General features: G+C 40.7%; 1 protein-coding gene across 1 annotated transcript in view; it reads left to right on the top strand.

The window, feature by feature from the left end:
* LOC124234270 (beta-secretase 2-like) overlaps positions 1–25875 on the top strand; it is an 88449-nt gene extending 62574 nt beyond the window's left edge. Inside the window, exons 8-9 of the mRNA XM_046651519.1 lie at positions 1227–1395; positions 18928–25875. Of these exons, the coding sequence (XP_046507475.1) occupies positions 1227–1395; positions 18928–19181 (423 nt within the window). The 3' untranslated portion in view covers positions 19182–25875. The remainder of the gene's footprint in view (positions 1–1226; positions 1396–18927) is intronic.
* Positions 25876–26856: the final 981 nt, after the last annotated feature.

Here is a 26856-nt window from a genome sequence, read left to right as displayed (position 1 = left end):
CAGCACAGCATCTGCATGACATGGTCTTCACACTTGTCAGACGGCTTCTCTGTGGGTGCTGTGTCTTCTCTCTGAGTGGGAGGGCTTTTCTCTCTCATGCTGAGGAAGTCATCCTACATCTGCCAAGCTGCCTCCTCGGAAGTTCTCTTTGACAGAGGATAACACCAGCACTTTGGAAAGATGGCATTTGGCAGCCAGTTTGGAACCATTGCAGTAGCCTATGAGAGAAGAGAATGCTAATGACCTGGGCCAGGGTGGTAGCGATGGAGATGGGAGAAGTGATCAGATTCAGATTCAGAGGAAGGCCTGCAGGTTCAGGTTATGGTTTGGATGTAGGGTAAGCGGTCTAGGGCCTGAGTAACTGGTTGTGTCATTGATTTACTGAGACAGAAACTTGAGAGAAGAGCAGATTGGGGACAATATGCAAAGTTCAGTTTTTAAAATATTATATTTGAGATGCCAGTTGAGTGGCAAGTGGGCAGGTGGATGTAAGACTGTGACAATGACAGCAAAGACCTGGGCTAAAGATAAAGATTTGGGAGTCTCAGCACAGAGCAAAGGCATTGTACTTAGCATCATGGATCACCCAGGACCATAGGTCACCCAGGGAGGGAAGACAGAGAGCAGGCCAGAGCACAGGAGGTCTCTGATGCTTACAGGTGAGGAAGATGAAGCAAACCCAATACAGATGGCTGAGAAGGAACAGCCAATAAGTTAGGAAGAAGAAGAGAGTGCCTTCTCTTAGAGGGCAAGTGAAGAAAGAGTTTTAAGAGGGAACAGTTAGCTGGTCAACATTACCAGCAGATGGGGCCTATTGGGGCACTTCCACTCTGAATTTACCTACCTGCTCCCCAATAGATGGGAAGTATCTATGTGTTATTCATCCTTGCATTGCTGGCACTGAGGACAATATTTAGGCTATATAAAGTGCTCAATAAAAAACTGCTGGGTGGATGGACGAATGGACAGACAGATGGACATCGTCTGTGTGGGTGTACCCGTGTACAGTTACAGGTGGTGTACGTGTTTCTATCACTTTCAGAGATGTTTATCACCATGCTTATGATCTCAACTCCTGGACGGCAGGGCGGATTTCCTCCTCTTTCTTCCTCTAGCTGCCCCCAGCACCTCGTAGGGTTCTGAGCATGCTGTGACCTCCACGATTCCGTGATGTCGCCTGATTTGTGCTTTTCTTGTTTGTTTGCTTTTTCCTCTGAAACAAACAGCTTTACATTCAGCCCATGATGGGGCCTGGCCTGAATTATGAATGTTACCGATTCGGCATTTCCCCTTCCACGAATGCGCTGGTGATTGGTGCTACCGTGATGGAGGGTTTCTACGTGGTCTTTGACAGAGCTCGGAAGAGGGTAGGCTTTGCAGCAAGCCCCTGTGCAGGTAAGCGATCCTTCTGTGGGCAGGGAGCCCTACCTAGAGTCCTTTTTGTCACTTAACTAACTTGGAAGCATTTCTTGGTGACAAGTCTGTTCCCGTTGAATTGTTTTCACTCCTGCCCATTGTCAATGATCAAAGTCTTCTCAATAACATGTATTGTGGAATTGCTGAGAGCAATAAGTGAGAAAATCCATGGTCAAACTTTCAGTCCGGTGCTTGGCACATGGCAATGCTCAAGAAATGTGAGTCATTAAAGTTCTCTCTCATATTGAACTTAAAACTGTGGGGCCTTAGGGATGAATTATAGTTTTTTACAGTGAAAGCAAAATGAATAAAGAAGACAATTCATAGGTAAGCTGTGAGCTGTGTGTATTTTTTTTTCCTCGAAGAAATCTTCGTTATGAAATAAGAAGTAAAGACCTGTCATTGCTATTTCTCAAAATCCTAAAATAATGAGACCAAGGAGCCCATTTTTCTCGTAGAATTCCTTGGAAGAGATGATATGAGGATGACACAGCAGCATTATTCTGCAGAGTCTAGCTTGAGGATTGAGCAGGTGTTCAGAGAAACCAGGAGAGCATGACAAATTTGACAGTATGCTTAAACCACTGAAACTTGAGAATGTCCTCAGATTTAACAGTTTGCTTGAAATGGAGCGTTCCCACAGCACACGGTTTAGTAGGAGGATCAGGCAGTTCTGACTAATAGCCCAGGCTAGCGAGGAAAAGGAAAATCATAGAAGGGAGCACGAGATTGAGTTGTGGAGACGAGCAGAGATAGAGTGTGCGAGGAGGAAGTGGCTGTGAGGGCTGCGGCGCTTCAAACCAGGACTTTGCAGGATTGAAAAAAGTTCTGGTACATTCAGTTTGGGGTCAGTAACAGAAATCCCAAAGTTGTGCTGGTAACATGCTAAGGCAGAGAAAAAATAAGCAAATGCAAGGAAGCAAAAGAACTGATGACAAGGAGGTGGAGCAGAAGAAAACTTGCAGGGGCGGGGTCGTCGTAAAATACAAGATCACCATGTACGAAGGAACAGAAATTCGTTTGATGAAAAAAGCCTTAAACCTTAGATCAAGTTGTAGGACAGGCAGGAATACTCACTGGTCATGCTGGTGGCCTCAGCTCTGACCAGACCTTGCTGTGGTTTAGAACCAGCTGAAGAGTTCGGAGGAGAGCCACGGAGATGAGGGTGTGAAGGCAAAGTGCTAAATGGTCACAGCTGACTTCTTCAGGAGAAAGAGATTTCAGTTATGTCTCACGCCCTAAATCATGGTCTTAAAATGGGAATTCCGGTCAAGAAAGCAAGTAAGTGATGCTTCCTATCCTGGTTTCGACATACTGTCATTCCTGAAAAGTAAAATAACAGTTTGGAGACAGGAAAAAGAGAAATAGTAAAAGGAAAAAATGATGTCTGGACTATGAGGCCAGTTCGTATTCCATATAAATAAAATCACTAACCCCATATACGCATTTGTACGTTGCAATATAGCGTCTTAAATAGCAATGCAGACTTCTTTAACTTTGTATTAGTGAATAGACTCAGAATTCTTGGGACGTGTCATTTTTTTATCTTAGTGGTGAGTAAATAAATGTGTACCTCTCAGATGTGCATTAACTTGCAGCTCATCAGGTCGTCATCGAGGAAGGACTTTCTCTGCGGTGTTAGCTGGGGCCATACAACCGGAAACGCTACTGTCGCTCCCAGCTGTGAACGTTTTACTTCTCTTAACCCAGAGAATCTAAGAACGAAAGCAATTTTCCCCACAATTTCTGTTCTCTTGTTAAATACCATTAAAGCAGGGGCTACTATGGCAACAGCCGTCACACGGGCCGCTTTGCTTAGCACCACGGACAGCGTAATTACCGTACGTTTCCTAAGTGGATCACTGTGGGAAATGGTTTAATATTAAGCATCTCTAGGCAGAGCAACATTGTTTTCCTGCATTTCATCGTGAATTCTTTGTTAGGTGCTCTTGTGTAAGTTTTTTGGTTGCTATTTTTAAAAATATATTTAAGGTTTTGGTTCTTAAACAGATTTTACCAGTGATGGGAATATACCCAGCTGTGTCCCTCCCTTCAGTGCAAATTCTGTAACCATTAGAGTAATTACTTCCCTCAGGGCTGCAGTTAGGAGCCAGACGGTGGTCTGTAGCACCATAATAAATGGGATAGATAGCCAGCCTTTTGTTCTTTTTTAAAAGAGTTTATTTTTAATTTATAACGTGTTTTAAATTGCAGGAAATCATGTTCTGGGTACACCCTTATGGAACCCCCAGAGTTAACAAATCCTACCCTTTTGTCATATTTTCTTCAAAAATTTGTCATAGAAATAAAAAATAAGTGTAGCTAAAGCCCCAACTCACCTCCTTCTCCAGAGTTACCCTTCAGCCTGAAATGGGTGTGTATGGTTTTTCATAGTTACCACACACTTATAACTTCACTACATTGTTTTAAGTACCTTGGATTCATTATCTATTGGTGGATAACAACTTGCCCCAAATTTAGCAGCACTTTATGACCTTCACATTTGCTGCGGCTGAGGAACTGAGGAGAGGCTTGGTTGGATGATGCTGGTCCAGGGTTTCTCATGAGGCTGCAGCCATCTGAAGGCTGGAGGGTCTGCTTCCAAGCTAGCTCACGTGGTCGTGAGCAGAGCCCTCCATTCCTTGCCATATGGATTCCACATAAGCCTGCCTGAATGTCCTCAAGACAGGGCACCTGGTCACTCCAGAGCAACTGATCCCAGAGAGAGAGAGCATGCAACAGAGCACCCAAGACAGAAGCTACAGTCTTTTTATGACCTAATATTGGAAGTGACACGCTATCACTCTGCCTTATTCTATTGGTCGCCCAGAGCAGCCCTGGTACAAGAGTAAATACCAGGAAGCAGAGATCAGCAGGAGTCATTTTAGAAACTGCCTGTCATAAACCCGTAAATAAGTACTTAAAACACAGGTTCTTTCGAGTTTTTGGTATTTTTAATTTATACAAATGCAATGGTACTGTGCGTATCTTTTGTCAGCTTGCTTTGATTGTTCAACATTACGTTTTCTGGATTTTCCATATTGATAGGAATACTAGGTCATTCATTCTGACTGCTGTGTGGTATCCCATTGTAGAAATGTACCCAGTTATTTACCCAGGCCCTCTTTGATTAACATTTTTTCTAATATTTGCAATTATAAATAGTGTTGCAGTGAACATCTTTGTGCATGTCAATAAGATCTTCTGGAAGCGGAATTCCTAGATGATTTGGTATGCCAGTCCTCAATGCTATTGGCTACTGTCAAAGTTGTCTTCAAAACAGCCAGACCACCAGAATTATATAAAAATTTCCATTCCCTCAACGTATTATCATATTTTTTTGTTTTTTGCCTATCTAGGTGTGTCACGTTGTAACTGATTACTTCATATGATTACTTCCTATGCAACTTTTAATATGTTTATGGGAAGTTTGAGCTTTTTCTCTGATGGTGAATTTTTCTATTAACAGCTTGTGCACATTTTTCTACTTATCTTTTTTTATTGCTGTGTATGAGTTCTTTACGTATTTGAGATATTAATTTTTCTGGGTTATGTGCATGGCAAATATCTTCTTGTAATCCCTTTGGCTTTTTTTGACTTGCTTTTGGTGTCTTTCATTTGCATTTTATTTTAATTTAGTGAAATAAAATTTACCAATCTCTTCCTTATCACTTTTACTTTGTACCTTAAGAAATTCTTCTTTAATCTAAGAAAGTAGAGACTTTTTCTTCTAAAGATGCTGTATACTTTTTTTCATTTTCTTCTAAAATGTGAAGTAGGAATCTAATTTTTATAGGGACGTTCAACTTTCTCAGCATCATTTATTGAATATATGTTTCCTCTCTGAGTTTTTCAATATTTCATTAAGAAAAAATTTAATATACAGAAAAGACTTAAAGAATACAAGGATGCCCTGCATGCCAACCATCTAGATTTAACAATTTTTAACATTTTGCCATATATCGGTGTAAGTGTATATGTGTGTATGTAGTTTTTGCTGAACCATTTGCACATAAGCTGCAGATATCATGACATTTCACCCCTAAATATTTCATTGTGTCTCTCTTAAAAATAAGAACAATCTCTTACATAACCATAATACCATTATGACACCTAAAAAATGAACAATATTTGTCTCATATCATGTAATGTTTACATCATACTAAAATTTCCCAAGTTGTTCCAAAAATGTTTTTCTTAGCTTTAATTGGAAGGCCAGTTGTTTTGTAGAAGGTATCGTATTCAGATTTGCTTGAGTATTTCCTCATGGTATCATTTAACATATTTATTTAATATCATATATTATGTACACTTGAACTTTGGTCTGGAAGCTTGATTAGATTCAGATTGAATTCTTTAATTCAGATTAAATATTGTACCTACTGAATTTTAATAACATCTTTGTCATGTACCAAGACCCATAATATACGTGGGTTTGTTTCTGAGCATCCTATTCTGTCCCATTGGTGTAGTTGTCTATCCCTGTGCTATAACATATGGTTTCAATTTCTGTAGTTGTAATAAGACCTGATATATAGGCATGCAATTTTTTTGTATATTAATCTTCTATCCAGCCATCTTGTTGGATTCTCCTTTTTTTAATAGCTGTTAGAGTCACTTGGATTTTCTATGAAAGCTGTAATATAATCAGCAAATGATACACTTTTTATCATTTCTAGCCTTTATATCTTTTATTTATTTCTTTATTTATTTTTGTGATGCCTTTAGAGACAATATTGAATACAAATGATGATAATGGACATTTTTGTCTTTTTATTGGGAATGCTTATCATATTTCACCATTGAGCATGATGCACGGGGTAGGTTTTGGGAATTCCTTTTTAATCCCTAAGGGATTCCCAGTTTGCTGAAATTCTTTAGTATGCATAGAAAAACTGATTGACAGTTTCTACTAATGTTAAACATACTCCTAGTCGATAACTCAGCAATTTCACTCTTAGGTATATGCAAAGGAGAAATGAATGTGTATGTCCACCCAAAGACTTGACCAGAAACAGCTTTATTCATAAAACTAAATGAAGTAGTACTTCATTTAATAATTACATTAATTACATAAAACTGTCATTTTCATCAAACTAAAAACAGCCCGAAGTCCAACAAAGGTGAATGGATAAACAAATCGTCATCTATCTGTTCCATGGAACACTACACAGCCATTTCCTTTCTGCTGAAGAATGTGCTTTAAGATTTCTTTTATAAAAGTCTGAAAGGTAGCTTTCATTTTGCCCCAACTCTTGAATCATAATTCAGCTGCCTGTGGAATTCTAGGTCCACCATTTTGCCTTCCTGTTTTGAAGATGCTATTTTGTTGTTCTCTGGCCATCGTTATTGCTGATGAAAAGACCCCAGTTAGTTTCAATGATTATGCCTTCAAGGGTAATCTGTTTCTTCTCTCTGGCTGCTATTGCTACTTCTTTTATTTTAAACTTCTAGTGTTCTGAAGTTTTACCATGATGTATCTAGACACAGGTTATTTTTTTCATCTTCTTGAGACTCATTGTGCCCTCTTAAATCTGATCATTCCTGGTTTTCATCATCAGTTCTTCGCTGTTACCTCTCCACTGTTGCCTCACACCCATTCTTCATCCTTTGTTCTGGATCTCCTGTGAGATAAACTTTGGGACTTCTCATTATTTCCTCCGTGTCCCTTGATCTTTCATTCATATTTTCCTCTCTATATCTCTACTGCGTTCTGTGTGCTTTCCTCAGGTGCATTTTATATTGGCCTAGTTCTGTCTTCAGCTATGTTCGATCTACTATTTAGCCTATTCAGTGAGTTTTTAGTTACATTGACTGTACTTTTCATTTTAGAGATTCTATTTTGTACTTTTTCAAATATACTAGTTCACTTTTCTGCGGTGTTCTGTAATAATTTTCTTATGGCTTGTATTTCCTTTATCTCTTGTCATTTTTATTTAATTAAAAAAACTGGCTAGGTAATATTCAAAAGATACAATGAATTACATAGTGCCCCACTCCCTCAGAGGTAGTCATATGAAATCATATAAGTCTGTAAAGTTATGTTTTTAATGATTTGTTTTTGAGCATGATGATCTTCCTTATATGGATGTTCTCTAATTTATTTAACCAATTCCTTATTGATAGACATTTAGGTTGTTTCCGGTCTCTTGTTATTACAAACAGTGCTATAATGGATACCATTCATAAATGTCTATCACTATATGAAAGTATACCTCGAAGCTAGATTGCTAGAAGGAGAATTTCTGGGTTAAAGGGGATAAATATTTGTAATCTTGATGAAAGTTGCCACACTGCCTTCCAAGAGGTAATACTCGTTTATCCCTGGCTATCCCAGTTCTCTAGCAACGTATATGGTGGCCTGTTTCTCCAGTCAGCGTCACCAACATGGTGTTGTCACATGTTGGGGAATTTTGCCAATCTCATAGATGAAAAAGACTATCTCAGTGTGGTTTTAATTTGTATTACTGTACGTGAGTGAGCTGGAGTTTCTTTTCAGATGTTTAAGGGTATTTGTTTTTCCTTTTCTGTGAACTATCCACTCATATCTCTTTCCCATTTTTTCCGTTGGGTTTTTAGTTTCTGGTATTGATTTGTAGGAGCTCTTTGCGTAATGGAGTAATTAACCATTTGTCTGGAGAAAACAACTATAATTCATCTCTCGATTGTCAATTATTTTTAATCTTTGCTTAGGATGAATTTTAGTGTAAAAATGTTTACTTGTATATGTTTAAATATATCAGTGTTTTGCTTTAAGGCCCTTGGACTTAATGTCACATTTTAAATGGCCTTTCTCACTAAAATTCTTTTGTAATTTGTTCAAGTACTTTTGTGTTTGGTTTGCCTTCGCACAGAATGTGTGGGTGAAGCCTCTTTTTCCTCAAGACAACTACCCTATTGTTCCTATAACATTTATTGAATAATCTATATTTTCTTCACTAATTTGAAATCCCACTATTACATACCAAATTCTAGCAAATATTTGGGAGATGTATATTTATTTGGGGATTTTCTATTCTGTTGCATTGATATGTCTCATAGTATTAGTTTCCATTTCTTCTTCTTTTTTCAAAACTTCCCTACTGTTCTTTCTTCATTTTCTTTTCCTTTATGAACTTTTGAGTCAGCTTGTTTAGTTAAAAAAAAATCTTATTGGTATTTTTAGTGAGTTTTTAATCACTTTAAACACAGCTGTTGTGTAATCTCAAACGAATTCTTCTATTTTTCTATCATTTATGGAGAGCGCGTCTCCTTGTTTTTGTGTCTGCTGACTGTTCTCTCACCGTGGATTTTTTTCTCACTTGCTTGGCAATTTTTTTTGTGAGCTTATCTTTAGTGGGAGTGCTTGTTTTCCTTCTGAGAGAGTTCAGTGTGCCTTGGGTTGTAAAAATTTTGCTGTAAAGCAATTTTACGTTTGTTTCAGCTGAGTGTCCTCAGACCGTGAGACCTTTCGGATTTCGACACCAAGCTGTGTAAAGTTAGATCCCAGTCATGCTTGGGGTAGAGCTGTGGAGGCTCCATTTCCCATAGGAGATTGTTTCTTGCCCTCCTCACTCGCTCCTCCTTAGACCTCAGAAAGAGTCAGCCCGTCTTGTTGGTAGAAGCTCCTTCCACCAATGGGCGAGGCTTTCACTGGCATCTCGGCTCTAAAATCTGTCGCCTTAGTGCTGGGGTCAAGTCTTCTGCCCCGCCCTGGTCATTGGAACCACAGCCCTGGGGCCTCTTTCTGGGCTCAGCTCCATATTTTTAAGTTGGGGGTTATATTTTATCCTCAGTTCTATGTGTTATAGTAGGAGGAAGTTCCATCTTTGCACCAACGAGCAGTTGATGGAACCAAAATCTTTGGGAGGTGCCCTTCATTAGGCTTGTCTGTAAGGGCTGAGGCAGGGTGGGAAGAGCAGTAAGTGGGAGCTCTTTGATTAGCATCCCCAGGGGAGCTTTTTAAACGCCACATGGTCTACCTCCTCACCTACTTTTGCAGCCAGGGGATATCAGAATGGTGGTGGGTAGGGGGGTGATGGATATTTTGGAAAAAGATCTTCAGATGCTTCTCTTCTGCCGCCCCTGCCTCTCCTCAGCTCACCCAGCATCCCCACGGAGAGTCTCTATCTAGTCTCAGATCAGAGCCAGATTAATAAGGCAGCAGTGGTCATGATGTGCCACAGAGCTGGCCAACCTGAGTCTTCAGCATAGAGTCTCGTATCCCTGGACCAGATCTCTTTGTTGCCCAGGCCAAGATTCCTATAGCTAGGAAAATAATAGAGTGTGAAAATTGACAGCTCTCTCTTCATGGATCCAAAGCTTCTGAAATACCACCCATCTCTTTTTATAGATTGAGACATTTAGCACCCAAGAGCTGTATAGATTTCAGCTTATACAACTTGAGGCATATCATGGATTGTGGCAGTCACTTCACTGAATTTTCCGTGCTGCAGTCTGAAAGTGGATCATCTGGTGCATGTTCGTGTTTAAAATAGGAAAGTTAGCTGTTAAGAACAGGGTTTCAGAGATATGCTCTGCCATCTACTTAGAATACAGTCAAAAGATGCCAAAGGCAGGGGCCCCCAAAGACATAGATCAGGCAGCCGTCCTTCCTCATTTTAAAGAAGAGAACGCTGAGGTCCCAGATATTAAGTGGCTTTCATGTGTATGCAGAGCAAAATGGCTCTGGGTCCAGAAAACCTGTCCTGTAACTCCAGAACACTCTTCCAAGTAAACCATGTCTACTCAGAAAGCATCTCAGTGCCTACTAACTCATCTGAAGGGACAGTGCACTTTATGTTGTAAGCTATGGCCAAAAAGACCCTATCGTTATAATCTTCCTCCCTCCCTCCCTCCCTCCCTCCTTCCCTCCCTAACACCTGTGCCCATCTTCCTCTATTTTATATGTGGGATGCTGCCACAGCATGGCTTGACCAGTGGTGCTAGGTCCACACCTGGGATCTGAACCTGCAAACCCCAGGCTGCCAAAGCAGAGTGCAAGAACTTAACCACTACACCACCGGGCCGGCCTCCATTATAATATTTATAGTTGGTGAATTGATATCTCTTCCTCAGGTATTCATTATCAACTGGGTCTGGACTCTCTGGGGGGCAGAGAAAATGTGTAATTAAAATTTTAACCCAAGGCATGGATGAAAGAATTTAAAATAACAGTATGTTGACAGCTGACACTTAGGAAGCACTGACCTCCTTGCAGGCACCATGCTAAGTGCTTAACTTCTCTTAACTTGGTTATCCATATGAGCTGGTGACTTGTAGATGCTATTATTATACCCGTTTTACAGATAAGGAAACTGAGGGGCAAAGAAGTAACTTGGCCAAGATGACACAGCTCATAAATGGGAGCTAGGATCTAAACCCCAAGGGTCTGGCCCTGGGGTCTGTGCTCTTCATCACTGCCTAGTATGACCTCTCATAAATAAATCCAACATAAAAAATGAAAATCTGTTCTATGACCGTGGAATTAGTGGTATATGTAATAAATGTCCGGTGAATGGCATTTCTAGAAAATATCCTCCAGAAGTAATTTTAAATCAACTTTCCTTTAACGTTGAGGAGCTGGTTAGCAAATGTGAGAATGCAGTTGTTTCCTGCATTATGCATTATGTCTGACAATCTTCAATTGGTGCTATTTTTCAAAAACTTAAAAAAAAGTATACAACTTTTTTGATTATAAAAGTAATACATGTACGTTGAAGAAAATTTTATTTTGTTGGGTTTTTTTATATTTTTATTGTGCGTATATATAGACGTAATACATGAAAAAATGTGTATAATCTTGGGCATTGTAGAACAATACTAAAATCAATCCCCATGCACCTAGCATAGCTGAGGTTGGTTTCGTTTTTCTTTTTTAACCTAAATGTGATCATATCACATGTTATTCTTTAACTACGTTTTTGACTATCTTGTACTTTTGAGTTTTTTAACGGCTTTATTGAGATAAAATGGGTCTAAAGTGAAAAGTTCGTGTTATAGGGTACAGCTTGATAAGTTTTCGCATATGTACGCACCCTTGAAACCATCACCCCAAACAAGCTGATGAACATTGCCATCGAGCCGCAAAGTTTCCTTGCCCTGTTTCGTTCTGCCTGCCCCCCAGCCCTTGCTGACCACACCCCACCCCCAGGTAACCACTGCTCTGCCTTCTGTCACTCTAGATTAGTTTTCGCTTTTTAGAATTTCATAAAAATGGAATCAGCATACATTCCTTTTTGTCTGACTTCTTTCGCTCAACATACTTATTTTCAGCTTTATCCACGTTGTTTCATGTATCAATAGTTCATTTTTATTGCTGAGCAATGCTCAATTGTATAGATATACCACAATTTGTTTACCCCCATTCACCTATTGAACTTTTGCGTTGTTTCCAGGTTTTTTGGCTGTTATAAATAAAGCTGCTGTGAACATTGTGCAGAAGTCCTTGGACATATATTTTCATTTCTCCTGGGTGAATAGAAAGGAGTGGAATGGCTCAGTCACATAATAGGGTTATGTCTCACTTCCTAAGAAACTGCCAAATTGTTTTCAAGGTGGGCTATATTTTTTAAGATTCCCACCAGCGGTGTATGAGAGTTATTTCACCTCGACATCCTCACCAACATTTGATATGGTCAGTCCTTTTAATTTTAATAGGTGTTAAGTGGTATCTCATTGTGGTTTTAATTTGCTTTTCCCTAATAATGACTGATAATTTCAGCATCTTTTCATGTGCTAATTTGCCACTTACATATCTTCTTTGGTAAAGTGTATTTTCAAATTTTCTTACCCATTTTTGTATTGAATTGTTTGATTTCTTACTATTGAGTTTTCAGAGTTCTTTATATTCAGAGTACAAATCCTTTATCAGAAATGTGACTTGCGAATATTTTCTCCCAGTCTTCAATCTCTTGATATATTCTTTCAAAGAGGAGAATTTCTTAATTTTGATAAAATAAAATTTATCAAATTTTTTTCCTTTATAGATTGATCTGTTTGATGTTGTAGCTAAGATATTTTTGCCTAACCCAAGGACACAAAGATTTCCTCCTGTGTTTTCTTCTAGAAGTTTTATAGTTTGAGAAGTGTATTATTTAGTTTCCAAATATTTAGGGATTTTTCAGATATCTTTGTTATTCTAATTTAACTCCACTGTGGTCAGAAACCATAGTTAGTATAAACTGAATCCTTTTAAATTTATTGAAACTTGTTTTATGCCCCAGACTATAGTCTATATTGATAAATATGCTCTTGAAAACAATGTAGATGCTGCTGTGTGGGTGGCGTAGTCTATAATTGTCAATTAGGTCAAGTTGGTTGGTGGCATTGTTCAGATAGTCTGTATCCTCACTTATTTTCTGTCTAGTGGCTCTGACTATTATCGAGAAAGGGATGTTGAAATCTCTCACTCTGTTTATAGATTTGTCCATTTCTCCTTGCAGTTTCATCATTCTTGTTTCCTGTATTTTGAGATTTTTATTAGGTGCATGAATGTTTAGTATTGTTGTGTCCTATTTATGAATTGAACATTGTATCATTATGAAATCCCCATCTTTATTCCTGGCTGTACGCTTTGTTCTGAATCTACTCTGTATCAGTATAGCCACTCTGGGTTTCTTTTGATTAGTGTTAGCTTGATACATCTTTTTCCATCCTTTGACTTTAACATGTTCGAGTATTTACATTTGAAGTGGGTTTCTTGTAGGCAGCATAGAGTGAGGTCTTGCTTTTTATCTAATTTGACGATCTCTGCTTTTTAATTGGTATATTTAGAATGGAGTTCAATGAACAGCAGCCTGTGGGCCAAATCTGGTGTGGAGCCTGTTTTTGTATGGCCAGTGAACTACATTTTTAAAGGATTATGTAAAAAAAAAAATTCAAAAAGAATCTGTGACGGAAATCATCTGTGCCCCAAAAAAGCCTAATGTATTTCCTATCTGATCCTTTGCAGAAAAAGTTTTCCAACTTCCGATTTAGACTATTTTTATTTAATGTGATGATTGATACGGTTGCGTTTAAGTCCATCATGTTGCTCTTTGTTTTCTCTGTGTCATCTGTTCTTTTTTCCCTTTTTCCTCTTTTTCTGCCTTCTTTTGGATGGAGTATTTTTATGTCTTTTGTCTCCTTCTAGTTTATTAGCTGTAACTCTCTGTTGTGTCATTTTAGCCGTTGCCTTAGGGTTTCTAGTACACACCTTTAATTTATCACAGCCTACTACTTCGTATAGAATAAGAACCCACAAGAGGGCACTCCATTTCTTCTCTTCTGTCCTTTGTGCTATTGTGGTCATGCATTTTACTTATGCACATGTTATACACCACCCAGAACATTGTTATTATTTTTGCGTTATTCAGTCAATTATCTTCTGAAATATTTTAAATTAAAAGTGAAGATGTTATAATTGCCTACGTAGTTACCGTTTCTGATGTTTGTCGTTCCTTTGTGTAGATCCAAATTTCTATCTGATACCATTTTTCTTCTGCTTGAAGGATTTCCTTTAGTGTATTGTATAGGGCAGAGCTGCTGTGATGGTTTTTTCCATTTTCAGCTTTATTGAGGTATATTTGGCAAATAAAAGTTATGTGTATTTAAGGGATATAACTCGATGTTTTGGTATATGTATACACTGTAAAATGATCACCACAGTCAAGCTAATTAACATACCCATCACCTCATGTAGTTATCATTTTCTTTCTTTTCTTCTCGTGGTGGTGAGAACACTTGAGATCTACCCTTTCAGTGAATTGCAAGTACGCAGTTCAATGTTGTTAACTGTAGCCACCGTGCTGTGTGCTAGATCTCTAGAATTTACTCGTCTTGCATAACTGAAACTTTGTATCCTTTGACTAACATCTGCCTCTGTCCCCCTCTCCCAGCCCCTGGCAACCACCATCCTGCTCTCTGCTACTATGAGTTTGACTTTTTTAGATTCCACGTATAAATGAGATAATGCAGTAGTTGTCTTTCTGTATGTAGCTTATTACACTTAGCGTAATGCCCTCCAGGGCCTTCCATGTTGTTGCAGATGATAAAATTTCCTTTTTTTTTTTAAGGCTGAATAATATTCCACTGTGTGTGTGTATGTGTGTGTGTATCCACTTGTGATGAATTCTTTCAGCTATGTGTCTCTGAAAACATCTTTATTTTGTCTCCATTTTTGGAAAGATATTTTGGTATAGAATTCTAGGTTGACAGGGTTTCCCCCTCCTAGTACTTTAAAGATGTTGCTCCGTTGTCTTACAGCTTGCATTATTTCTGACATGAAATCTTCTGTAATCCTTTTCTTTGTTCCTTTGTACATAATATTTCTTTTTTCTTTCAAGGTTTTCTCTTTATCACTGGTTTTCAGCAATACACTGGGGTAGTCTATTTTGTGTTTTTTATGCTTGGAGTTCTTTGAGCCTCTCGGATCTGTGGGCTTATGGTTTCCATCAGATTCGGAAAATTTTTGGTTATTATTTCTTGAAATACTTTTTCTGTCTCCCCTCCCCTCCCCTCATTTGGGTGCTCTGATTACAAGTGGTCCCGTTGTTTATTGACGTTCTCTCTCTCTCTTTTTTGTACTTTCCTCTCTCTGCATTTTATTTTGGATAATTTCTATTGTTATGTTTTTAAGTTCACTAGTCTTTTTCTCTGCCATTATATAATCTGCTATTAATACCCAACAGCCTATTTTCAACTCACATGTTGCAAGTTTTATCTCTAGAAGTTTGACTTGGGTCTTTTTTGTGGCTTGTTTGTCTCTATTTAACGTGTCTAATATTTCTTCTAGCATCTGGGGTGGAAGGCAGTCATAATAGCTGTCTTAGTTTCCTCTACTAATTCTATCATCTGTCATTTCTTGCTAAGCTCAGTTGATTGTTCTTTCCCCTCATTATAAGTTGCTTTCCTGCTTCTTTGCGTACTTGGTAATTTTTTATTGGATGCCAGACGTTGCAAATTTTACCTTGTTGAGTGCTGAGTACTTTTGTGTTCTTACAGATATTCTTGACGTCTGTTCTGGGTTATAGTTAAGGTACGTGGAAAGAGTCTGGTCCTTTCTTGTCTTTCGTTTAAGCTTCATTGGATGGGATCAGAGCAGTGCTTAGGCCAAGGTTAATTCTTCCCGTTACAGAGAAAGACCCTTAGTATCTAATTGATGCCCTGTGGATGGGATTTGGGATTTTTTTCACTCTGGAAAAGAGAGTAAACAGGGAACAATTGGTAACAGGCGCTATTCTCAGCCCTGTCTGTGAGCCCCAAGCGCTATTCCTTTTAATCCTTTCAAGTGGTTCTTCCAGGGGCTTTCACTCATTTTTTGGTGAGCACTCAGCTGAAGGCTCAAGGGAGGCCCTCTCTGGGGTGGCCTGGTGGTCCAGGGGTTAAGTTCGCACATTCTACTTCTCAGTGGCCCGGGATTCGGCAGTTCAGATCCCGGGTGCGGACATGGCACCACTTGGCAAAAGCCATGCTGTGGTAGGCGTCCCATGTATAAAGTAGAGGAAGACGGGCACGGATGTGAGCTCAGGGCCAGTCTTCCCCAGCAAAAAAGAGGAGGACTGGCAGTAGTTTGCTCGGGGCTAATCTTCCTCAAAAAAGAAAAAAAAAAGGGAGGCTCTCTAGAGAGATGTGGAGCTCTCCATCACTCTCCCTGCAAAGTCTAACTCTGCCAGCCTCTGCCTGTGTGCCCTCCTCTGTGCCACAACCCAGCCACTTTCTCAAGGTGGTGAGCTGGGGCAACTGTGGGGCCCGCTGCAGCTGCCCTCCCCCCTCAGGATTGGCTCTCTCTCCTCACCCAAATTCCAACATCTTGAGAGCCCTTTTTTTTCATATATTACATCCAATGTTTTTTGTTGTTTCAGGTAGGAAGGTAAATCTGGTCCTTCTTACTCCATCTTGTCTGGAAGCAGACGTGGTTTCAAGGGACTTTCAATTTCTATATGCTTTCCTGTGTCAGGGTGTTGAGCTAAGCATGGTTTCCACTAAGTGTATTTCACTCTCATAATTGTATTTGTTAAAGCTTCTCTATTATAAAGTAAATACGTAAAAATACACAAATGGCCTACTGTGGAAAGACATTTGTAGCATAAAGCTTTTACCATATAAAGGATTCTTACAAATTGATGAGAAAAAGATAGAAATTATAACAGAAATATAAATGGCCAAAAAGTGTGTTTTTTAAATGATTTCCCCAACTAGTAATAAAAAAAAAAAAAACCTTGTGAACATTATGATCTTGGATTGAAGACCATCATTCCTCTTTCTGCTTGGCAGTGTGGTAAGAATGGGAAGTGGACACTCCCATACCATGGTGGTGGGCATGTGTACTGGCTCTGTCTTTCTTGGCGACATTTTGCCAGCGTATATCTGGATGCATAAAAGTGAGCACATCTTAACCCATAATTTTACTTTCAGTAACTCACTCTGAAGAAATTAAGAAAATGAGCAAAGACTTATGTCTAAGATGTTTCATACGTGAGTGTTTATGATGGTAGAAATATTGAAAACCACGTAAATGGTCACAAAGAAGCATTGGTCAACAAATTTGATACATCTGGAATATGGTTTTTGTGTAGTCATAAAAAATAGCATGGTTGAAAATTAAGTGATACGGAGAGATTTTTATGACATGTAAAGTGAAAATATAATTTACAAAACAGCATGTAGACATGGGCCCATCTTTGTTCAAAAGTTGATGCATAGAAAAAGATTATACTCTAAAATATGAATATTAATTATTTTTGAGTGGTGAATTTATGAATGTTATTTCCTTATTTTTATTTACTCATATTTTCAAGTTTTCTACCATATATATGTATTGCCTTTGTAACAAGAAGAGTAGGGTTGTTTTTAGTTATTTAAAATATTTGTTAAATGTTTCATTTTCATGCTATAGGCTGGGGGTTGGCAAACTTTTTCCATAAAGGGCCAGGTAGTAGATTCTGAAGGTCTGTGGGCCAAGTGGTCTTGTCACAATTGCTCCACCGCTGTTATAGGATGAAAGTAACCACAGCCGATGGGTCTAGCCTCATGGCTGAGTGGTTGGGTTCACGCGCTCCACTTCAGTGGTCCAGGGTTTCGCTGGTTCAGGTCCTGGGTGTGGACATGGCACCGCTCATCAGGCCATGTTGAGGCGGCGTCCCACATACCACAGCCAGAAGGACCTACAACTAGAATATACAACTATGTACTCAGGGGCTTTGGGGAGAAGAAGAAGAAGAAAAAAGTGACCTTAGCCAATATGTAAATAAATGGATGTACTATGTTCCAACAAAACTCGATTTTCAAAGAGAGAGAGCTGGCAAGCCGGATTTGGTCTGTGGGATGTCCTTTGCTGACCACAGCTGTAGACACTTGGGGGTCTAGATTAACCACAGGCTAGCATCTCTGTTCTTAGGTATTTGCAGGCTCTTGTTCATTCCTTTTCTCTTCCAGTACACTTAGTAAAAGCCGTGAATCCACATGAACAGAATCCACCTTAGCAAGAAAATGTATTAGTCAAGTTTGTTTTGTCCCTCATTTTTAAGGGCATTATTCCATTGTTAGTTTGACTTTTTCTTTCCTCAATAAAAAATGATCTTACTTGGCAGGCCTTAGAATCTTGAGACTTTAGTTACAGAAAAATTAAATGCTTAGAATGTTGCTTTCTAGTGCCTAAATACTCATTTCTTAATTATGAGTGAAATGGGTAACAAGGCCTATTTATTTTTCCAAGTAAAGCTTAAGGTGTCAAACAAATCTGTAGCCCTGAAAGGAGCAGATAAGTGGAGAGTCGGTAAAGGAGATACTGATAATCCCCAAACCTGCTGTAAGAAATCATCTAAGACGTCCTTCCCAGTGAAAGTGTTATCCCAGAGTCTGCTAGCAAAAGTCACCCATGAGTTTTAGCTCTGTTTGTCTTTCTTGCCAGTGATGTCATGGATTTGGTGGTGCACCCCTTTACCACTCTTGATTCTGGGTCCTCTATACACTGTAGATGTGACATGGGACAAGTTTAGGGCATGGAAGGGTGTCCTGGCCCAGTCTGACCCAGGTGGTCTTGGAACCCATTAAGAGACACTGTTATAGAAACCACCAGGGGACATCCCCATGATTCAGACAGGTTCAGTTGAGCTTTCTGCTTCAGATGCTACTGCTTTTCCTACTTACGCTTCCTTGCTGGTCTCCACTGAGGAAGCACAAGCAACGCAGATGTCCCTACCGGGCACTGACCGGTACTCTCTGACCTGCATAGCGCTCCAGCCATTGCTAGCCCTCCACGGAGCACCTGATGCTTCTGTGTATGCCCTTATGCACATCGCTCTCCATCACATAGGTTCAGCACCTGTAGACCTTGAAACATGCTGTCGTTCCAGATTCAAGGGACTGGACCCTCTGAAGGCACGCAGCCACCAAGACTTTGCTCAGTGCGTGCTCAGATGCCTGAGCCCCTGGAACCTGAGTGCCGATGTGACTGTGGTTTGATAAAGCAAGGGGTTATCTCTTTTGTCATATGTTAGAGATGGACTGCTCATTTCATAGCTGTGGATTTTCCCCCTTCTGTCTCCTCAGAAATTGCAGGTGCTCCGGTGTCTGAAATTTCTGGGCCTTTCTCCACAGACGATGTAGCCAGCAACTGTGTCCCTGCCCTGCCTTTGAATGAGCCCATTTTGTGGATTGTCTCCTATACTCTTATGAGCGTGTGCGGAATCATCCTTCTTATCTTAATCATCCTGCTGCTAGTTCCGTTCCGGTGTCGGCATGGCCCCCGCGATCCTGAGGTTGTCAATGATGAGTCCTCTCTCGTCCGGCATCGCTGGAAATGAAGAGCAAAGCCTGAACTCGGGCAACCTTGAACTCAACTATTAAGAGAAATAAATTTCAAGTGCAGTAAGCAGGGGTTCTAAGGCAAGGTTTCTTCCTATGTCCATTAGTCTTAAATCTCTGTTCTGCTCCCAGATGCCTTCGAGACTCACTGTATTTTGATTCTTGATTTTAAAGCTTCCTCCTTCTCTCCTACTTCCAAGAAAAATGATAATAAAAAACACCTCCTTCTAAACCAAAACAGAGTGAATTGGGCTGCAGCCTTTATGTGACTGATTATACCAAACTGTCTAGGTAGACCACCAAAAAAAAAAAAAGCAAGCCTTGGCTAGTTCTCTCCCTCCCATCTCTGGAGAAGTGAGTGCATATAGTTTATAACTCCTCTTAGCTAATGGGAAGCTTTTTCTATTTCACTTAAGAGTATTTTGCACTAAGCCTCAACCCAGGTCAGAGTGATACAAGAAGGCTTGCAATATGATGGCAGGAGAAGCAGCCTGGGGCCTGATGATATAACCATCCTGCCCCCTTCTGAGTCGGAAACAGAGCAGCAGGCCCCTTTTCTGGGTCTCTGTGCTCTGATTGGGAGCTGAATCCTCAAGGAGAAGATCGTCACCCAGCAGCCTTCACCAGCCTCTTCTGAAGATGGAAGACCTTCCGTCCATCGTGATAGAGTAGGAAGGAAACCTACTCTTTTGTACTCACTGCTTTGCATAGTATTGTTGGTGTAAAAGTGAAAAACTACCTCTGTTGAGACTTTGCCTAGGGTCCTGTGCCTGGGTGGGAGTGCAGGCAGCCTGGTCCCAGCTGCTGACCTCACCTAAAAGAACCCTCATTCCAACAGGTGAGATGTAACAGGTGCTGAGCTCACATCAACCTGGAGAAGGTCTGTCACCAAGCTGGTCACTATCGCCATGCTTACTCTTACTTAAAATGAACAAACAGTGTTTTAATGAGAAACACAAATTCTTTTTCCCTAGCTTAGTTGTTTCTCTTCCAACTCTCTGAAGGTAAGTTGATTATTACCCTTTGGGGAAATAGGGAAATGGCTAAATGCCCGTACTTCTGAGCACGTCGCGGGGAAGGAAGATCCAAGACCTGCAAAGGACGTGAAGGGAACACCCAATTCCTCCTGTGCTTTGAAACTATGTGTTTCTGTTTGCAGAATCCCCTAGACTCAAGCACATTCATCTGAGTCAGCTTAAACAAATCCGTTGAGCGGTTGACTCACATCCTTCTTCCCTTTGGTGTGTTCAATCTTGGGTGACGAGTTGGATGTGCAGTGGTATCCTTATTTGAGGAAATTTCCACTCGCTGTCATTTATTTAGGCCTTTGCCAAAGAAAAGTGGAAGCCTTTAACTCAATGTAGTCAGCTTTATATGATCTGATGTAATTAGGAGAAGAGTTCAAAGGTAATATTCCTTCTCTCTCGTTCGTGTGCCATGTTCAATGTTCACTCTGCATTGCTATTGGAATGAGTTGGGCACATAATAAAATTGCACTGGAAGGGCTGACTATGGAGCATCTCCTCCAGCTGGAGCGTTGTGTTCAAAATAGGCTACATGTGCATGTTTCAGCCCTCTCTCCTCACTGGCTCCCCAGGTCACCTCCATATTTAGAAATATTTGACAGTGCCAAAGAGACGTGGGGCCACTTATACATGTCACAGTGTCCTCGCAGACTCCACAGCCAGAAGAATCTGTGAGATTCTTGTGGAGAAGGTTTAAGTTGCATCTTAGAAAGAGCGTGAGTCTTCTGTGTTCTTCAAGATATAGTTCAAGCATGGCGGGCACAATGCCATCTTGGAATGGGATGGTAGAAGGGGATTCTGTTGTCAGATGCTCATCATCATTTCTGGTCTCAAAATACATTTCAGAGTTAGAAGTCTCTGGAAGTCCAATTCTCTGCTTGCCCAGTTGGCTTTTTCATTGGTTCCTGTTTTGTGGGCCACTTTGCATAGAAGTGAAGGCAATGCCCCTGGACTGTGTCTTCCCCTTGCTATGAAAAATCTGAAGCCCTGAAATGAAAGGATAGAATGGCTGGGATGACCCGCTTAGTTTTGCTCCGTGTTTCTTCACACAGGCGTCTTCTGTTCCATTTTCTCGTGTTAGGTTTCTGAGCTGGGGAACATTTCTATTGAAGTAGATTAGCAGGCACTGTTCCCAGAATACGTGATAATACCAAGTCAGATTTCAAGCTAGGGTATTTGAATGAAGTTTGCTATAATGCTCTGTATTTCATATCAAATTTCGCTACCTTTTCATCTCAGATGTCATTGGATGTGACATTTTAATGGAAATACTTAAATTACAAAAGCATAACTTAGCAACACGGATGAAATAGACAATTGAATGTGAGACATTTTCCTGGCGTGCCTTGCTGCAGAAAATTGGACTTTGAGTCAAAACCCTGTTAGTGACACCCACCTCCTCGAGTTATGTAAATTGATACTTAGCTTGGAAAAGCTTCAAGAAGGCTGGCTTTGAACAGGAAAGGAAGTAGCAACCATTTGAGGGTATCATTTTTACCTTGTAACACACTGTGGAAAATGCTGGAAGATGGTCCTTTCCTGAAAGGTTCAACCTAGCATTAGGTTGTTGTCAAAACCTTGTCAACTCTCTGATGGGAAATAGATGCTTCTACATGAACAATACTTTTTTTAAATAGGGTGAGGCTTTATAGTCTTGATAAGCTGTTCAGAAGCCTGAAATGAAATCCTGTCTTCAGCAACTGAAACTGTTTATGGAAAATAGCAAGGAAATGAGATGAGGATTGATTCTATTTTTTTTCCTCCGGAATTTAAAAGAACCACACGTGACTGGTGTCAGATCACCTGGCATTTACCGTACACTATTTTGTATTTCTTAGAATCAAAAACAAGTACTTGGCATTAAAGAAACAGATTTCCTTGCGTGTGACAGCGGGGAATGTTTCCCTAAACACAGTCCACTCCCAAGTGTTTGGAAGGATGTTTTACCTGATTCATTGTGAAATGCAGAGGTTTTGGTGGGAGATAAATGTGGGGTCCATTCTGGTTTGAAATGACGGAAGTCATTCCCAGCAATGCAGCATTCACAGCTCTGCAGAGCGTCAGGTAATAGAATTTGCAGAGCAGCTGTGATTTGGAGATTCCATGAACTCATTTAAGAGGTGACGAAGGATTATTTCACTATTTAATAGGTTCTCTATGTGAATGAAAATTTGTTCAATTCCTCTTACCGCATCCCCACGTGGTGGATTTGCCCAGCATGGTTCAGTTCTAAGCCCTGGCCTGGTGCCACTTGATGTCTTTTGGAAGAGTCACTGCCAAACATCCTGTTCCATAAACAACAATAATTGAGTTTCACGGACTTTTTCCTTTTTAGTGGAGACCAAATAATTGGGTGGAATCCCAGTGCGTTTTCTCTTGCACAGACTTATTAGAATTGATTACAGAACTGTTCAGAGGAAAAGCTTGCTACTAAGAATTTTTCTTTTTGGGGGAAAACAACTAAACACCCTAAAATGTAAAATTACAGGTTTCTCCAAGAGAGGGACGAGATTTTTTAGTGCCAAGAAAACTCCACACCACAGAAGTTATTGTGTACATTTCTAGTGGGTTTTAAGGATTTCGGATTTGAACCTCTGGCAGTTTACCAATTAAATAGCAAGCTGGAAAAATACATTTGAAACTGGGGAAGGGAAATAAAAATATAAGCAAAAGTATGCTGACAAAATAAGCAGAATGTGCTCCTTTGGAAAAGTAGCTTTAACTGCAGGAATCCTGAGATTTCTTTTAACCTTAAAGTTGCTAAATCAATTGGAGATGTGGTTTATCTTACACAGCCACAAACCCCAAACTTCAAGAATGTTAGAGCTGGAGTTGTGTGTCAGATGTCAGCACGGACAAAGTGAAAAACTGTGGCCCCTTCCACTTTGTGTTGACCAAGCCAAGTGAAGATTGGTTCATTCAAGGAATAGAGAGTAGAGGATGTTTGGGACCTGGAAAATTCTAGCATCTGGGAAAGAAGGTCGGGTAAGAAGTCATAACCCTTGACCAGCAGATGAAAGCAAAGATCTAGAGGAGCTGAGAACACCCCAGGGTGTCACAGGCAGCTCATTTCACCCACGTTTTTGGCACAGCTTTCTTTTTAGGAATTATCCAAAGGGACCCCTCAGGATTTATAATTTGTGAAAGAGAAACTTTTTTGCAGCCATTTTTAGATCACCTGTGTTCTACTAAAAGTTATGGTACCCAAACTCCCAAGACGGACACGGTCCTCAGGCTGCAGGTTCAAGGTTGTGCGCTAGGAAGTTCATAGGGCAGGGTCAAGAGGCTGGGGCCAAAGGGGAGCTGGCAAAGCTTGGGATCTGAGCATCTGGGAAGGGCTCCTGGCAGCCGCTGCCCTGACTGTCTCATTGAAAGCCAGAGCAAGTCCGACGCAGCCATTTCTATGCAACCCTGCCAGGCCGGCCGTGATTCAGAGTCCTACAGGTTCCCAACCACACTCCTCTGAGAATACCTTCTGTCAGAGATACTTCCAGAAAGAACAGCTGGAGAGGAAGCAGGAGGCTCCTTCATGTCACTGCTGTCAGCCTCTGAGCCCCTGTGCATCAGTGTGGCTCACGGGCAACCAGCATCCCTTGCAGGCCCGTGACATCCCGGAGCTCACCCTGGTCCAGTTCAGTCAGAGCACTTCATTAGTCTCCCCAGGAGACTCCAGTGAAGGCCACCCATGGCTCTCAGCCTTGGGCAAGCGCCCTGGGTTGCTGAGAATGTCCTCCGGGGGGCGGGTGAGGACAGCCTGACACAGCCTGTCATTAGTCATATTTGTGGAATGGGGAAGTGAGAGCAGAGCCAGGCCTCATAGTGACGTCAGTGTGTCTGCAAAACCTCTGGGCACATTAGTTACTTGAGGACACACAGCTTCAACCAATCCATACAGTGTTTTCTCCCCTACCCCTGAACCTTCGCTGAGGTTTTTATAATCAGATACTGCACATAGATGTCTGGTGTTTCTAAACTGCACTGTACTGTGTAATTTTATAGCACACTTGCTCTTAAAGAGCGAGCGCCCGGTAGCTCAAGGCTGAGTCAAGAGGCACATCAAGGTTCCTGATAAATTCGGATCCAGCCCACAGTGACAGTGACTCCAGGGCACTTGATGTTTGATGGTCAAGGGCCTCCACGTGTCCCATACAGCCTTTGGGTACCAGTTAGCATCTCAGGTTACAGGAGAGGGTGTGATGGTGGACGATCTGTCTCACCTCTAGATATCCACGGGCCGGGGTTTGCCCCCGCCTACCCGGCAGTCATGAGAAGTAGGCAGTTCCCTTTACAGATGGAGAATGACCTCTACCGGACCCAATGGGAAAAGTCTAAATTGTACGTAGCACACAGGTATACCCCACACATATCCATCGGAGTAGAATATTTTACCAATATAGATTTATAATTATATACAGATTATAGGTTTATAAAATAGATTTCAAATAAGTTGAGCACAGCTGCCATCTTAATGATGTTACTAAAAGGAGACTTGAAACCTTGAGCCTCTTTGAAACCTCGCGTCCTGTAGCAATGATGTTTTTCTACAGAATTTCCTTAATTTAGGTTGGAACATATGTGTTTGTACTCACGATGCACGCATGGATCAGAATATTGTGAGAAGGCAGGTGTGACCAAAAGGCAGGGCTTATTTTTTCCTCTAAGTGCTACATGTAGAGGTTGTTGAAAAAGACCTGATATAACTAAGATTTCAGCTTGTCTCGTTACCTATTGAGGTAAAATTTCCCATTTTTGCAGTTAACACTCCTGAATGAAAATTAAGAAAACGTTCAAAGATTATCTTTTTGAGATAAAGAAAATGTGAACAAAGCTAATTAAGGACCTACTGATCTATAACAAAAATCACCCAAAATAAACTCCCTTGACTCCAGCTTTTTATCCAGTTTTATGTTCTCTGTTGCTGGTGGTAACAACCTGGAATTGCTTTCTCTCATTTTCCGAATTGTGGATGTACTATTTTACATTCTTAGCTGTGAGTTTTGGAATTGTACTTAGTGTTGGCATTACTTAGTACGAGGAGAGGAAAGAGAATGAATGAGATTTGTCATGTGCTAATAAAAGCTGAATGTTTGTCATCTAAAATGATGCATTTCCTACCATTTCTGTTAATTCGCACAGTTAAATATACTTAAAGTTTAAAATCTCTATGTTCAGTCACTTAAAGGAGGCACTCATTTTTTCTTAAAAAGGGTGACTTTTCTGCTGCACTAGTGGCGTTTCTTTTTGGGCCAAAGAGCTACAAGCCTTGTCTGCTAAAATGGATGCTAAAAGTAGTGCTTTACGAAATGTATTTATGTGTACATCTCAGATTAATGTCCTTTAATACACAATTCTTCAGTGTAACTTGTATTTCTGAAAATGCTTAAGGTTATTTTATATTTCCCTTTTGGAATTTCCCTCTATTTTTAGTATATCGACTTAAATTAAAGGTGTGATAGGACCAGGAGTTGGAGCAAAGAAGTATTCGTTCCATCTTAGAAGTGGCCCTGCGGCTACTGACCAATGTCCGAATCGTTGTGCACTTCAAAACTGGAGTTTTCTAAAATAATCCTATTTTTATACTTGTATGTACCAACAATTTAAGATGTATACCATTGAAAAGGAAATAAAAGAGTTTGGTTTGTTTGAATAAATAATACTTCCAACTTGCTGGGTTTGGAATTTTTTAATTCTTAGTGCAAGTCACACTCCTGAAATTGCTGTTGGCGGCGTGTCCCGGTCTGCTAACCTCCTCTGCTTTCACACAGAGTCCCGTAAAGCATCAAAGGTAAAACTGAACGGAGGGAGGGTCCAGGCCCAATGGTTAAGATGTAAAGTATGCTGAAAATGGGAGAGGAATAAAGTCCTTTAGATGCGACAGTCATCCCCGGAGTGGAGAGAAACCGCCTACACAAAAGACAACAATGAGCGCACGTAAGTGGTGGTAAGGATTAGGGTGCTCAGCCTAGTCTTGGGGACCAAATATGCCCGCCTGGGAATGGCTGGCCGTCCCCCTGCCACAGTCACCCCTCAAGGACATGGTGTTCTCCCCATTCTGCAGATGAGAAGCCAGCTCCAACTCAGAAGCCAGCTCCAACTCACGTGCCGAGGAAAACACAGTCAGGAAAGTGTTTATCCTGGGGGTGGACCCAGCTCTGTCCACCTGCAAAAGCCGAGCTCTTTCTCTACACCACGCTCTCGCCCAGGTGGGATGCAGAGCCACACCTTCCAGAAGTGTGCTGTATCATTTGGGCATTAAGGATCCAGCTGAGTGGGTCAGTCTAGAGAGGGGTGTGTACCAACTCTCGCAAAGGAGTAACGGTACTTAATTAATGGAGGCAGACCTCGTCTGTGAGCCGTGATCTGGCTGTTACACCAATCCTTGAAAAATATGCTTCTTTCAAGGACTAGACACTTCTTGCTTGACGATACCCAGACAAAAAGAAAGGGGCGGGGAGAGAATGTCAAACCATTAGGAAGTGAAGCATGAGTTACTGGAGAAACAGAATAGGATGTTTGCTTTCTAATAACGAAGGAGAGAATTTGATTTCATTGCACTTTTGTTTTCTGTGCTGGTTTATCCCATGTTGCCATCCTAAGCGGTGGATGGCACTGCAGGTGTGATTTTGTGTGCTTGTCACTAGGTGGTGCT

This window comes from Equus quagga, unplaced genomic scaffold (genome assembly GCF_021613505.1).
Source record: "Equus quagga isolate Etosha38 unplaced genomic scaffold, UCLA_HA_Equagga_1.0 73442_RagTag, whole genome shotgun sequence".
Lineage (NCBI taxonomy): Eukaryota > Metazoa > Chordata > Mammalia > Perissodactyla > Equidae > Equus > Equus quagga.
This window is presented reverse-complemented; position numbering and strand designations above follow the sequence as displayed.